The 16554-nt window shown below is 42.4% G+C and overlaps 1 protein-coding gene across 1 annotated transcript in view; it reads right to left on the bottom strand.

The window, feature by feature from the left end:
- Window positions 1–16554, bottom strand: part of LOC124722663 (inactive phospholipase C-like protein 1) — a 261278-nt gene that overhangs the window by 179260 nt on the left and 65464 nt on the right. Inside the window, exon 2 of the mRNA XM_047247808.1 lies at window positions 12803–13009. Coding sequence (XP_047103764.1) covers window positions 12803–12905 — 103 coding nt within the window. The 5' untranslated portion in view covers window positions 12906–13009. The remainder of the gene's footprint in view (window positions 1–12802; window positions 13010–16554) is intronic.

Genomic DNA, 16554 nt, shown 5'->3' with positions numbered 1-16554 from the left:
TACAGTGTATGTCCATGTTGGTATCTGGAGCTATACTAGAAGTCGGCTTGTAATGAAGTAATCATAGCTGACGATGGCAACAGAGAATTGTCGAGTCCGGTCATCTATATGAATAAATGATTTTAGCGTTCAAACTTTTTTCAGTGTTCACAATGCTACAGGTTGCCCCCCACGTTGACGATGTCAGAAGTGTGCAAACTTTTCCTCCTGAAATGTATGTGACATTGCAATTCTAATGGTTCGAATGGTTTTAAGCACTATGGGACTTAACATCTGAGCTCATCAATCCCCTACACTTAGAACTACTTAGACATAACTAACCTAAGCCCGAGGCAGGATTCGAACCTGCGACCGTAGCAGCAGCGCGGTTCCGGACTGAAGCGCCTAGAAACCCTCGGCCACATTGCAATTCACACCACCTGCAACCATTGGAAAAATTCAGCCTCTGGATGTTTGCTCTTTACGTGCCTTAAAGGGTAGCCAGTTACACGATCAGCTCCACGACAGACTGTTCCGCCTTCAGTTGCATGCCATCACATTCCATCAGTTCTTATTTCCCCGTTACAACAAAATAATTCTACATGCATTCTTTAAGAGTGGATACCTAGCTGATCGTCCTGCGCCGTTTGTAGCTCCAAAGGATTTCGCCTTCGATCCTGATGGTGAGAACTTTTATGATAACTTTGGTTGGTTCAAATGGCTCTGAGCACTATGGGACCTAACTTCTGAGGTCATCAGTCCCCTAGAACTTAGAACTGGTTAAACCTAACCAACCTAAGGACATCACACACATCCATGCCCGAGGCAGGATTCGAACCTGTGACCGTAGCGGTCGCACGGTTCCAGACTGCAGCGCCTAGAACCGCTCGGCCACTCCGGCCGGCGGTCACTTTGGTGCGCCACTTTTCATTCGGTGTTCATTTTACAAGCTAATAGTTTGTTTTGAACATTTTTTAATATCGACGATGTCCATTTTGTGAGGCGTAATACATAAATCCCATAGAAGGTTGAGCTCTGTACCTCCCGGACACTCACTTTCTGTCGCCCTCCTGATACACATAGTGAGTCATCAGCCGCTAATACTTTTCCTGCTATAATTTTTAACACAACACTTTCAAATGAGCCTTACTAAAGCTTGAAATTGCGACCTCGCTATCATGGGTTTCCCTGTTAGATATCACAGATACGACGTAAGAACCTACGGAAATGAACCTTCTGGACGGCTGAACAGAACAAGAGGAATCTGTGTGCGATGCAATTCGGTGATGTATAGATGAGGTGTATCAGTTTCTGATTACCACAGTTATTTTTTCTCTCTATTTGCAATCACGCAATAGACTGATCAAACCAACAACATGTTTGTAGGCACTTTAAATTATATGGAAATCATACAGTGACGGGCACGACTCCTCTGTGACATGTGTGGGTCTGTTCTTTCCGATATGTATGACCAAAAAAAGGAGTAAATGCATGTACCAGCATCGAAAGCAGCTCCTCTCGTATTTGTATTATATTTAACGTCCGTTAAATAATGATAATGTAATAAATGTAATGTAATAAATATTGGCGTCGGACAAATAGGCCGAAGCAGCTTGTAGCATCAAGGTAAACAGACATAGGTCTCAAAGCTTTTTTCGATTACTTTTGGAAGAAAATTTTAAACGTCACGAACATAGAGCTGACTTGAAATTTAGTATTTTCTTTCAACTGGTCAGTGATGGAATGTAATTGGGTTACTCAGACAATTATTATTATCAATCCTCTGCTAAGTTGCAGTCCAGTAAATAAGGCGTTAGAGACACCGTGATTGATTGAGAAGACTGTGTGGATAGTACACATTCTTCAGTGTGTTTTGTCTGTATATAAGTAGATGGAGTGACATCTCTATAGGTAGAGTAAATTTATGTTGTGGACTCAGATAAAATCCAGTGGATACGGTTATGGAATTACTATACAACACAAAAAACTTTCTGACCGGCAGACAGAGATTCTCTCACCGAGCGAGGTGGCGCAGTGGTTAGACGCTGGACTCGCATTCGGGAGGACGACGGTTCAATCCCACGTCCGGCCATCCTCATTTAGGTTTTCCGTGATTTCCCTAAATCGCTCCCAGCAAATGCCGGGATGGTTCCTTTGAAAGGGCACGGCCGACTTCCTTCCCCGTCCTTCCCTAATCCGATGAGAACGATGACCTCGCTGTCTGGTCTCCTTCCCAAAACAACCCAACCAACCCAAGAGATTCTCTCCTTGCGCAATTCACGAAAAGTTCTAGTTGCAGACGAAAGACAAGCATGCTTGACGACTCCTTGGAGTGACAAACTGTATATCTGATCGCTGCGATAGTGAACCTTAAAATGAGGGTACTGCCATCTGCCGGATTTGGAATTTAATTAGTATATTCATCGGCAGTCATTCGGTAGGAAAGACGGAAAAAACACTAGAACTGTCAAGCCGTAACTGAACGTGAATTTTCGTAGATTAGACATTAGATTAGATTAGTACTTGTTCCATAGATCAGGAATACGATACTTCGTAATGATGTGGAACGTGTCAGGTTAATAAAAGGTGTTTATAAAAGTTATTACATTAAACAAAATATTACATGACAATTTTTTTGTGGGGGATGGGGAAATTACCCAGTTACTATATCCAAAAATTCATCTAATGAGTAGAAAGAGTTGCCATTAAGAAATTCTTTTAATATCCTTTTAAATGCTATATTGCTATCTGTCAGACTTTTGATGCTATTAGATAAGTGACCAAAGACTTTTGTGGCAGCATAATTTACCTCCTTCTGAGCCAAAGTTAGATTTAACCTTGAGTAGCGAAGATCATCCTTTCTCCTAGTGTTGTAGCCATATACACTGCTATTACTTTTGAATTCGTTCGGACTGTTAATAACAAATTTCATAAGTGAATATATATATTGTGAGGCTACAGTGAAGATCCCTAGCTCTTTAAATAAGTGTCTGCAGGATGATCTTGGATGAGCTCCAGCAATTATTCTGATTACACGTTTTTGTGCAATGAACTCTCTTTTACTCAATGAAGAGTTACCCCAGAATATGATGCCATACGAAAGCAGAGAATGAAAATAGGCATGGTAAGCTAATTTACTGAGATGTATTTCGCCAAAATTTGCAGTGACCCTAATAGCATAAGTAGCTGAACTCAAACGTTTCAGCAGATCCTCAGTGTGTTTTTTCCAGTTCAACGCATACACATAGAAATTTTGAATATTGTACCTTAGCTACCTATTTCTGATCGAAGTCTATATTTATTAATGGTGTCATTCAATTTACTGTGTGGAACTGTATATACTGTGTTTTGTCAAAGTTTAATGAGAGCCCATTTGCAGAGAACCACTTAATGATTTTCTGAAAAACATCGTTTACAATTTCACTAGTCACATACCGCTGCAGATGCATACAGGCTTTCAAGATGGACGCAAGTACGTGCGTACGGTCTGTTTTAAATACGAAGGGATTGGGGGGGGGGGAGAAGTGGCTAAAGCAAAATTTTTAATCGTGATAAGTGTGGTAGTATCTCACAGAGGCTTGACCGATAAGTTGAACAGAGGAGCGTGGCTTCTGGAGGACGAGCGGACAGTGAAGTGGTGGGTAGGCTACTGGTGACAAGGTGACCAGTCCTATGCAGGCAATTCGGGTGAATACAAAGTGGGTTTGCAAGCCGTTGCTTGCTTTAATCATAAGTATCTGACTGAGTGATGATAAACGTTATCTTCTCGATAACCTTCAAATCGTGAGCTACAAAGCTAAATTTTATACATGAATTAGTGAATTTACTCGTGACACTTTTATTCCCTGTGCCTGTGGTCACCTTCAGAACTCAGATTTATAATCGAATTAATTAATTTAATAAAATTGAATCTTAATTTGCTACTGTACCCATGTACCACCACAATAAAAAAAAAGAGTGAAGAGCTGGGGGTATATGAATGAGATCAGTGGCGTATTTAAGTTTACAAAATAATGACATGTTTTATTAATCCTTTTGTAACTACAATTAGCTGGTAAGTCTTACACGAAAGAGACAAACACAAATCGGAAAAGGAATAGTGTTGATTGGCACAGCATACAATGGAGTGGAAGCTATGAAACTTGTCCTCTGATTTGCTTCCTTTTACAAGGCAATCTGACTTCGTTTACATGAATCCCGCGTGAGGCCCATTTCAAATGGAATCAACTACCATCAAGTATGCAAAAACTAAGGACAGGGAGCTGTGAATATTATTTAACAACCCTACGCTAGTGCAGCAGTATTTTACCCTTTCACCTCCATACAGGCGACAGCAGAAAACGGCGCGCTGTGAGATGGAGCCGTGTGATGCGCCAGCTGTAACGTTCTGACACGTCCACGAAAATTTGCAAACTACGCACTCTGGTGTGATTATCACAATGCGGGAAATTTCCGTATCAGAGCCTCAAATCTCAGCAGATTTCGGTGTGAGGTGCACCCATTCGCTGGTCTGGCCAAATCAGTTTGACACACACAGGCACGATTGTGTGTGCTGTAATCGTCAAACGTCTGATGGCTGACTCAGGACGAGTAAGTTCACCCTCGTAACACATGATATGTTCGAGATGATGTGCAGTTCTGCTGTCAGCGGAGTTGAAAATTGCCACTGGCTCTTGGTCCACCACAAGATACTGACCACAAGACTCACCCACTTGTGAAAGACCTGGAATTCTCCAGCAGTGGAGGACCAGAAGAAGGGAAAGAAACACAACCACTTTCCACCAAGACTCGGTACAGGAGCCGAATTAGCAAAAACGAAACCACCCCCCCCCCCCCCACATAGCAGAAACCAATCTAACTATCCTCTACTCATTGAATCTTCCCTCTTGACGGTTCTGTTGGCCTGATAGCCAATCCAGACAAAACACTAGAATTCCCATGCCCATGGTGGGGAAGCAAGCCTCCAGTCTGCATTTCTTGAAAGGAGATAATGAGCAACTCTGAATCTCCCTTGTCAGAAAGAAGAAGATTTTAGACTAGGAAGGCGTCGTTCTCACTTTAAGGATGGCCAAATTTTGGCAAAAAACATTTACCTAGATGGGACCACAGTTCCTCATTTAAAGAGAGATCTAGTCTTTCCGGGCTGACCATTTCCAATTTCTGAAAGAAACAGTTAAACTTCCCAAACAGTCGACAGTCGTGCCCGTGAAAGAAGTGTATTTTCTGCTCGAGTTTCTCGCGTCGGTGGGGGGGGGGGGGGGGGGCTGTTACAGTCTTGCATCCACTAACCACCTACACCAGCTAGTCTGTCCGTATCATCCTAGCTTCTAACATGACAATGCACCAAGTTTTATGACCTTCCCACCAGTTGCACAAAAGCTCAGTTTATAGCAGTCTCTCTTAAATGGCTTCCTGCACCAACTTTCTGCCAACTAGCTGCCTTCGCGATGGAATGCCGCCTGGCTCAGATTTTGGGATCTGGCACCCTTCTGTCCGACACTAAGTGGCAGGAGGAGATGGCTTCAGCCAGAAGTCCCTCTGCAGGTACAAACCACTGAGCGCTGCTTCCCAGAGTCAATCACGCAGCCTGCTCCATGCACTCAGCATTTATGGCCCCAAATTCATCTCTCTCCCTGTCCTCCGTCACCTCCACTACAGCCCCTTGGGTACAAGTTCTCTACAGGTTACACATGCAGTTACAACATTCTGCCCACAATTCCCTCACGTATAAAGCCATAAACCACACATACCAAAAGTAGTGCTGGGGAACACCGAGATCATGACCTAAAATATGAACATTAATCTGACTGAAAATGTTGTTAAAGTGACAGGGTGGTGTGCCACCCCTCGTTTTCTGCAGTACGATAGGTATCACTGTGTGGAGTATGGAAATTTATTGTTTTGCATGTTTCTAAGGGAGCACTGCACTGAGCAGTATTTGTGTTATAGACTGTCTAATTATTTGCATACTGTCCTGGCAGTTCACCCACGGAAATAGTAAAATGCAAAGCAGTGGTGGCAGTTGTGAACTGTACTGACGGTTAGATACAGTAGGCGGCCGCGGAAACATAATGCTCCACTGGTCTAGTGCAGGCTTCACGAGTGGAACATATATCTCTCTCTGTAGAAGCGTCCCAGTCGTAATTTTTACAAATCCAGTGTATCCATATAGTGTTATAGGAGCTGATAGTTACGTCACACATTAAAAGTGCAGGTGGTAAGTTCGTTTTAAGCGAAATGTAGGGATAGTGTGTGTTTCTCGGTGTGGTGTGTCTTACGTGGAAAAAAAGGACGTGGCTTTTTGCGGAGAAAATCGACAAAATTTCAACCATCGCCTAAAAAATGTAAATAGTGCCATATACTAGTGTGCTCGCAGGGTATGAACTACGATAATAGTTGTTATACATTTAAAGTTCCTCATTTAAGTTTGTATTTTGTAATACTGGGAGGGTAAAATCGATAAAAATTTAACGAATCGCCTGAAACTGTAAACAACGTTGGTGGGGACAGTTATTACATCCATTTAAAGCCACGTATATTACGCGTGTTTATTAAAAATTGATAAGTAATATGTGTTGTCTTAAAAATTCGAGATAGTCACGAAACCCTTATAACATGTATATTGTGAAAAAGTGCAACAGAATTATAAAATAGCAATAAAATGTGCATCTTCTTTTAAAAATCGCCTCGAGATGTGTTCCGTCAGCCGATCCCTTCTTTTAGTAAGCTTGTGCCGTAATTTTCTTTTCAGAATTCGATTTAATACCTTTTCATTCCCCCCCCCCCCCTCCACCCCATGAACCAATGACCTTGCCGTTGGTGGGGAGGCTTGCGTGCCTCAGCGATACAGATAGCCGTACCGCAGGTGCAACCATAACGGAGGGGTATCTGTTGAGAGGCCAGACAAACGTGTGGTTCCTGAAGAGGGGCAGCAGCCTTTTCATTAGTTGCAAGGGCAACAGTCTGGATGATTGACTGATCTGGCCTTGTAACAATAACCAAAACGGCCTTACTGTGCTGGTACTGCGAACGGCTGAAAGCAAGGGGAAACTACAGCCGTAATTTTTCCCGAGGGCATGCAGCTTTACTGTATGATTACATGATGATGGCGTCCTCTTGGGTAAAATATTCCGGAGGTAAAATAGTCCCCCATTCGGATCTCCGGGCGGGGACTACTCAAGAGGATGTCGTTATCAGGAGAAAGAAAACTGGCGTTCTACGGATCGGAGCGTGGAATGTCAGATCCCTTAATCGGGCAGGTAGGTTAGAAAATTTAAAAAGGGAAATGGATAGGTTGAAGTTAGATATAGTGGGAATTAGTGAAGTTCGGTGGCAGGAGGAACAAGACTTCTGGTCAGGTGACTACAGGGTTATAAACACAAAATCAAATAGGGGTAATGCAGGAGTAGGTTTAATAATGAATAGGAAAATAGGAATGCGGGTAAGCTACTACAAACCGCATAGTGAACGCATTATTGTGGCCAAGATAGATACGAAGCCCACACCTACTACAGTAGTACAAGTTTATATGCCAACTAGCTCTGCAGATGACGAAGAAATTGAGGAAATGTATGATGAAATAAAAGAAATTATTCAGATTGTGAAGGGAGACGAAAATTTAATAGTCATGGGTGACTGGAATTCGAGTGTAGGAAAAGGGAGAGAAGGAAACATAGTAGGTGAATATGGATTGGGGGACAGAAATGAAAGAGGAAGCCGCCTGGTAGAATTTTGCACAGAGCACAACATAATCATAACTAACACTTGGTTTAAGAATCATGAAAGAAGGTTGTATACATGGAAGATCCCTGGAGATACTAAAAGGTATCAGATAGATTATATAATGGTAAGACAGAGATTTAGGAACCAGGTTTTAAATTGTAAGACATTTCCAGGGGCAGATGTGGACTCTGACCACAATCTATTGGTTATGACCTGTAGATTAAAACTGAAGAAACTGCAAAAAGGTGGGAATTTAAGGAGATGGGACCTGGATAAACTAAAAGAACCAGAGGTTGTACAGAGATTCAAGGAGAGCATAAGGGAGCAATTGACAGGAATGGGGCAAATAAATACAGTAGAAGAAGAATGGGTAGCTTTGAGGGATGAAGTAGTGAAGGCAGCAGAGGATCAAGTAGGTGAAAAGACGAGGGCTAGTAGAAATCCTTGGGTAACAGAAGAAATATTGAATTTAATTGATGATTGGAGAAAATATAAAAATGCAGTAAGTGAAACAGGCAAAAAGGAATACAAACGTCTCAAAATGAGATTGACAGGAAGTGCAAAATGGCTAAGCAGGGATGGCTAGAGGACAATTGTAAGGATGTAGACGCCTGTCTCACTAGGGGTAAGATAGATACCGCCTACAGGAAAATTAAAGAGACCTTTGGAGATAAGAGAACGACTTGTATGAATATCAAGAGCTCAGATGGAAACCCAGTTCTAAGCAAAGAAGGGAAAGCAGAAAGGTGGAAGGAGTATATAGAGGGTCTATACAAGGGCGATGTACTTGAGGACAATATTATGGAAATGGAAGAGGATTTAGTTGAAGATGAAATGGGAGATATGATACTGCGTGAAGAGTTTGACAGAGCACTGAAAGACCTGAGTCGAAACAAGGCCCCCGGAGTAGACAATATTCCATTGGAACTACTGACGGCCGTGGGAGAGCCAGTCGTGACAAAACTCTACCATCTGGTGAGCAAGATGTATGTAACAGGCGAAATACCCTCAGACTTCAAGAAGAATATAATAATTCCAATCCCAAAGAAAGCAGGTGTTGACAGATGTGAAAATTACCGAACTATCAGCTTAATAAGTCACAGCTGCAAAATACTAACACGAATTCTTTACAGACGAATGGAAAAACTAGTAGAAGCCAACCTCGGGGAAGATCAGTTTGGATTCCGTAGAAACACTGGAACACGTGAGGCAATACTGACCTTACGACTTATCTTAGAAGAAAGATTAAGGAAAGGCAAATCTACGTTTCTAGCATTTGTAGACTTAGAGAAAGCTTTTGACAATGTTGACTGGAATACTCTCTTTCAAATTCTAAAGGTGGCAGGGGTAAAATACAGGGAGCGAAAGGCTATTTACAATTTGTACAGAAACCAGATGGCAGTTATAAGAGTCGAGGGACATGAAAGGGAAGCAGTGGTTGGGAAGGGAGTAAGACAGGGTTGTAGCCTCTCCCCGATGTTGTTCAATCTGTATATTGAGCAAGCAGTAAAGGAAACAAAAGAAAAATTCGGGGTAGGTATTAAAATTCATGGAGAAGAAATAAAAACTTTGAGGTTCGCCGATGACATTGTAATTCTGTCAGAGACAGCAAAGGACTTGGAAGAGCAGTTGAATGGAATGGACAGTGTCTTGAAAGGAGGATATAAGATGAACATCAACAAAAGCAAAACAAGGATAATGGAATGTAGTCTAATTAAGTCGGGTGATGCTGAGGGAATTAGATTAGGAAATGAGGCACTTAAAGTAGTAAAGGAGTTTTGCTGTTTGGGGAGCAAAATAACTGATGATGGTCGAAGTAGAGAGGATATAAAATGTAGGCTGGCAATGGCAAGGAAAACGTTTCTGAAGAAGAGAAATTTGTTAACATCCAGTATTGATTTAAGTGTCAGGAAGTCATTTCTGAAAGTATTCGTATGGAGTGTAGCCATGTATGGAAGTGGAACATGGACGATAAATAGTTTGGACAAGAAGAGAATAGAAGCTTTCGAAATGTGGTGCTACAGAAGAATGCTGAAGATTAGATGGGTAGATCACATAACTAATGAGGAAGTATTGAATAGGATTGGGGAGAAGAGAAGTTTGTGGCACAACCTGACCAGAAGAAGGGATCGGTTGGTAGGACATGTTCTGAGGCATCAAGGGATCACCAATTTAGTATTGGAGGGCAGCGTGGAGGGTAAAAATCGTAGAGGGAGACCAAGAGATGAATACACTAAGCAGATTCAGAAGGATGTGGGTTGCAGTAAGTACTGGGAGATGAAAAAGCTTGCACAGGATAGAGTAGCATGGAGAGCTGCATCAAACCAGTCTCAGGAGTGAAGACCACAACAACAACAACCTTTTCATTAGTTATTCGATCTACCCACCTCTTTAGAAATCTTGTTTAGCATTACAGTTTAATAGCTTCTATTCTCTTCTTCTCTCACCAGTTTATCATCCATGTTGCAACTCCATAAACTCCATACAAGGCTACACTACGCGCAAATACCTTCAGAGAGGACTTCCTATGAAATTACCGATTGAAAGAAGCAAACTATGTTATCTTTCTCATATATATATATATATATATATATATATAGGGTGAGTCACCTAGCGTTACCGCTGGATATATTTCGTAAACCACATCAAATACTGACGAACCGATTCCACAGACCGAACGTGAGGAGAGGGGCTAGTGTAATTGTTTAATACAAACCATACAAAAATGCACGGAAGTATGTTTTTTAACACAAACCTACGTTTTTTTAAATGGAACCCCATTAGTTTTGTTAGCACATCTGAACATATAAACAAATAAGTCATCAGTGCCGTTTGTTGCATTGTAAAATGTTAATTACATCCGGAGATATTGTAACCTAAAGTTGACGCTTGAAACCTCCGACGTTCAGTTGCGTGTTGTAACAAGCACGGGCCACGGTCGGCGAGCAGCATCTGCAGGGACATGTTTACGATGACGACCGTGTTTACGAGTGTGGCTGTAGTGCACTGTTGTGGTTTGGTCTAGCTGTCGCAGTGTACGCATGTAGCGCTTGCTGCTATTGTTATTCTGCATTCGTCTCCGCACGCAGACCAACTGTAGTACACCGTGTTACCAGACGTCTGTGACAGTGTAGTGTTGTAGGAACTGTGACCATGGTGTATTCGACCTCTGAAAAGGCGGAGATGATACTCATCTATGGCGAGTGTCGACGAAATGCAGCTGAAGCCTGCACGGAGTATGCAGAACGGTACCCGGACAGAGAGCATCCAACGTGCCGCACATTGCAAAACATCTACCGCCAACTGCATGCAACAGGTATGGTCGTAGCACGCAAACGGGTCCGTAACAGGCGCGTCACAGGAGAAGCGGGTGCAGTTGGTGTGTTAGCTGCTGTTGCCATGAACCCACACATGAGTACACGGGACATTGCGAGAGCCGGTGGACTGAGTTGAAGTAGTGTCATGCGCATACTGCATCGTCACCGCTTTCACCCGTTTTATGGTCGCTACATCAGCAATTACATGGTGATGACTTTAATCATCGAGTGCAATTCTGTCAATGGGCATTAACAGAGAATGCGTTGCAGTTCTACCTGTTTACCGATGAAGCGGGTTTCACAAACCACGGGACAGTGAATCTACGGAACATGCATTACTGGTCCGTGGACAATCCTCGCTGGCTCAGACAGGTAGAGCGACAGCGACCGTGGACTGTAAATGTATGGTGCGGAATCATTGGCGACCACCTCATTGGTCCTCACTTCATTGCATGGGCCCAAACAGCTGCAACATACATCGCGTTTCTACAGAATGATCTGCCAACGTTGCTCGAAAATGTCCCACTGGAAACGTGTCGACGTATGTGGTATCAGCATGATGGTGCACCTGCACATTCCGCAATTAACACTAGGCTGACCATTGACAGGATGTTCGACGGGCGTTTCATAGGACGTGGAGGACGCATAAATTGGCCAGCCCGTTCTCCTGATCTTACACCTCTGGACTTCTTTCTGTGGGGTACGTTAAAGGAGAATGTGTACCGTGATGTGCCTACAACCCCAGAGGATATGAAACAACGTATTGTGGTAGCCTGCGGCGACATTACACCAGATGTACTGCGGCGTGTACGACATTCATTACACCAGAGATTGCAATTGTGTGCAGCAAATGGTGGGCACCACATTGAACATCTATTGGCCTGACATGTCGGGACACACTCTATTCCACTCCGTAATTGAAAACGGAAACCACGTGTGTACGTGTACCTCACCCCTCATGGTAATGTACATGTGCGTCAGTGAAAAAGACCAATAAAAAAGTTTTAGCATGTGGACGTAATGTGCTGTTCCAGTCACTTCTGTACCTAAGGTCCATCACCGTTCCCTTTGGATCCCTACGTAATCTGGTGCTCTCCGATACACACGATCGAACAGCGGAGGAGTTGTACTCAAGCGTCAACTTTAGGTTACAATATCTCCTGATGTAATTAACATTTTACAATGCAACAAACGGCTCTGATTACGTATTTGTTTATATGTTCAGATGTGCTAACAAAACTAACGGGATTCCATTTAAAAAAACGTACGTTTGTGTTAAAAACCATACTTCCGTGCATTTTTTCAATGGTTTGTATTAACCAATTACACTAGCCCCTCTCCTCACGTTCGGTCTGTGGAAACGATTCGTCAGTATTTGATGTGGTTTACGAAATATATCCAGCGGTAATGTTAGGTGACTCACCCTGTATATATAAGGCAAGCAAAAACATGTAGTGGAAGTGTAGCTGAACTGAGTTGTTTGATAAGCTCCGAAATGTGTGTGTGTGTGTTTTTTTTCCAGTATAAATTCTCATCAGTATGTACACCAAATAAGTTGCAAGATTCTGCATTCTTTACAAACTCCCGCTCATACTTCAACTTTATCATTGGTGTTGTGCCATTCGGGGCCCAGAATGGAATGTGCTGCGTTTTTATTAATTAAGAGAGAGAATATTTGCAGGAATCAAGCGATAAGTCCTGTTAAATATATGCTTCACCATTCATTCTGTTACTCTATTAATATTTATATAGAAGACAGAATGAGAAGGAAATTGAGTACTGACCTTTTAATAATCCCATCAAGGCGGTGAGTCCCACCACCCAGATGTTTGCTTCCACTGCCGAGGAAGCTAGGAAGTCTATAGACTCGAAGTTGTCACCGTACATAATGGAAAAGGCGCAGTCTTCAGTGAATGGGTCGTGTAAGGTCCTGTCAAGCTGAACATCAGTGGAGCGGCCGTGACGTATTTCTCGGATACTGTCTACGTCCACTGCAAATAAGAAACATAATGTCAACATCGGGAACTGCTCCAGGATGCTTGTATAACCATTTGAACAATTCAAACACGGAATCTGTACAAATAATAGTCTAGAGTCGAGCACCAGAGGATACTTTTAAGTTTAATCGGTAACAACGTCGCGTTAGAAATATTATTGGTGGTAAATGCTTGTAAAATTGGTCTACGCAGAAATGTGGTAAAAAATTGAGGAAATCTTCTCTCATTTCTGCAGGTATTTTCAATACACTAACATTTATGAGTTACGTGTGTATGTAGTACGAAGTAATGAATCCAACTGCTGAATTATTTGTCAGTTGCCACAGTCGTTTATCTTTTTCCGGATTTTGGAAATAGCTTTTCCTAAACGAAACTGAGCTACGGAAGAGTATTTTAAATATAAAGAGGAGATTGTATTACGCAGGGGATTAATCTGTGGTGTTAGACCTCTGTCTTCCGCAAGTGGCGTACAGACACATTTTGCGAATTTTTGGAAAGAGGTTTAACTGAGAATGAAAGGAATTTATAAATGTGTTTTATAGATATAAAACTGCACCTTTGGGTAACTACAATGAGGAAAAAGAGTGGACTGAAAAACAGGCAACTTATAAACCCAGTTACATCAAAAACCGTAAGTTATAGTGAGACAGTCTGAATTAGGAAAACGAGTATGGCAAAACCAGAGTCCTCCTCTTACTCTTAGTTATCTGAACTTAGTGAGCATGACTGAGCAATGCTCATCAGATGAAAAAGGAGTAAAAACTATAGAAATGAGTGTATGATGTTTGAGGTTAGTAGACGAAATGTTCCTTCCAACAATGGATAAAAGTGTTGTGGGATACAGCGAATGTCACTGAAACAAATGGAAACATATATGACCTAAAATCAATACATAGATAACAAATTCAATGCAATTAGGCAGAGGAGAAAGATAACGCTGAATTGATAATTACTGAAACGTGTACAGCAGCTTAAATACCTAGGAAGCAGAATAAAATGCGACAGGTAGTAGAGTAGCAGTGGTGAAAGAGGCATGTTGTAAGAGTGTGTTTCTTGAGCAATATTGACACAGGTTGTGGAAGAGTCTGATAAAGTGTCTGTGAGGACTGTCCTTTTCTAGGTGCCTGTTTACACATTGCTTTTAGTGCACAACATCGGCTCATGAGAATTCGCTGACTGCCTAAACACGCTAGTAAAGGAACAAGGCCGTTTCTGGGACAAATAATTGATTCAAAATGGCTGCCAGGTTTTCCCCACCCCCCTACGATGTTACATCCACTTTCACCTCTGAAAATGGTGGGAAATTTAGGAGGGAAAGGGTCGATTCGGCTACCTCCACCAAGCTAGCCTCCCCTTCCCCCCTTCCTGCTGTCCCCAGCTCCCACACATCCTATGATGTCACCCTCAAAATGACAGGAAAAGGTCAATTGGGTTAACCTAACACTTGTAAATGGTAGGAAACGGTAATTCTGTGCTGGAGAGGAAGGCAGGATATTTTATTTACTTATTTATAGCTCAAATGGGCTACCTCCAGTAACCCAGTAACCTAACTCAAGAGTTGTGTACGTTAGCCTCGACATGGAGGGACCAGCTGAGCTAGTTCACACTACATCCACCAAATGGCGCTGTTAGCCTCTCCCCTCTTCCTCCACACCCTCCCACACTACTCACCCCACTTCCCCCATTCCTCCACTTGCGCAGCAGCTTCAGTCTGTGCTGAGCTCTTTGCTAGGATGACATAAGTCTTTGTGATGTGTTCAATGGAAGCGATACTTTTGATGTCAGTCAAGTAGGAGTTTACTGGCTGTATCACCTGTAATCATGCAGCTAAAGACTGTGTCCATAGCTCCCTGCATGTGGGTTGCAAGGTGAAGATAATAGTGCAGCATAAGAAGATGAATAGGGTGTACGCGCAGACAGCTTAAATTAGAACAATTACATATCTAAAACTTCATGTCATATTTCAAAACCCAAAACTGGTCGTGAAAAAAAAACAGTAGATTGGAAGTCTAAAAGGCTCTCTTAGAATTTGAAGCACTGTCCTGCAGACGTGAAAAATGGCTAGAATTTTCGGTGAACTTTCGATATCCTATAACTGCTTGTCTGGAGAAGATCGAAGACCACAATTGTGGGTGGAGGACAGCATCTCACCTGTCTGAACCAGAGGAGGCTGGTCCACCTGGACTTGTCTCTGAGCAATTGAACAAAGAAGACATCACGTGACTCTCTGACGTCACAGAATTTCCATAGGTGCCCCTATCTTGTTGGAACCAGTCTTTCGAGACAAATGATATCTTGTGACACTCTGTCGTCATGGGTCTTCCTGGTAATGGATGGAACGTGATTGGTTGTTACTGAATATATCTGCCAAAAAGCTGCTGCTGGGGTTGAAGCACTGTGCACCACTTTATACACATGGACAAATTACTAGCATTGCAGTGGAGAAATATTTTTGTATAGATAGAAGAAAAATATATAGGGGTCATAGTGCACTAACAGTTAAATCCTCAAAAAGTGGTCTACAGATCATGACATACAGAAAGTATTACCAAACACACTTAGTCAGATACACAATTCTGCTACTGTGGAGGAAAGCTTGAATTTTTCGGTGTGAAACCGATCTCTAACCAGGCTATACCACCACAAACGGTTGTACCACCATGCTACATCGCTACATCGCTGTAGCACCACAATTCGTATTCTGAAGCGTAAAAAGTGATCACTTCTGCATCCTGCATGTAGCTATCGACCGTAGGCACTCCTACATACGCCGCCAAGATATAAAGAACGGCAAAACAAAAGCACACGCGCCGTATATAGTCGTAGTGCTAGACGAGGTCAGTCAATAATCCACTGCGGCCAACGGTCAGTAGGCAACTGCCCCCTACACCCGCTGGATTGATGCGTGTTCGAGGCACCCTCTGTGGTCAGTGGCCGCTCTCTGTACTGGTTACAAAGGCTGGGCTGGTTCCTCTAGGACGAAAGCGTCCACTGAAAGTACTGATTCCGGCCAGGTCTGCTTGCGGCTGTGGTTTCTGCAAGAGTTGCGACCATCTCCAGATTCTGGAATTACAAGAATATTTACTTTCTGAGCTCTGCCGATCTGAAATGGTTTGTCAATCGCGAATTAATTTACCAATCTCGAAACCGTTATCAGGTGAAATATTCGATTTTACACACCAAAAATGATGATATTTGCGACACTCTTATCCTGAGATCATCGGGTAGCTTATGAAAATTTCCAGGATTTGATGTATGTTTACATAGTTTGATGGAATCTCATACCATTTACGCGACTGTTCTCGATATCAACCGCATAGCCGTATGCTACCGATCGTTTGTGCAGTATAATTCTGAAGATGAAGAGTGGAAATTATATCTTTGGAGAGCCAAAACGTTTTGGTGGGATGTGCTGTAAACCTTTGAGTAACTACGAGTAGTAACATATTTCATTTGTGAAGATTTTTACGTCAGAACTCGAAAATAGAGGAAACTGGTAGTTCTACTTGTACTTTTTTTAACGAATATGATATAACAGA

The sequence above is a fragment of the Schistocerca piceifrons genome, chromosome X (genome assembly GCF_021461385.2).
Source record: "Schistocerca piceifrons isolate TAMUIC-IGC-003096 chromosome X, iqSchPice1.1, whole genome shotgun sequence".
NCBI classification, from domain to species: Eukaryota; Metazoa; Arthropoda; class Insecta; order Orthoptera; family Acrididae; genus Schistocerca; species Schistocerca piceifrons.
The sequence above is the reverse complement of the archived record's forward strand: the minus strand, read 5'-3'. Positions and strand labels throughout refer to the sequence as shown.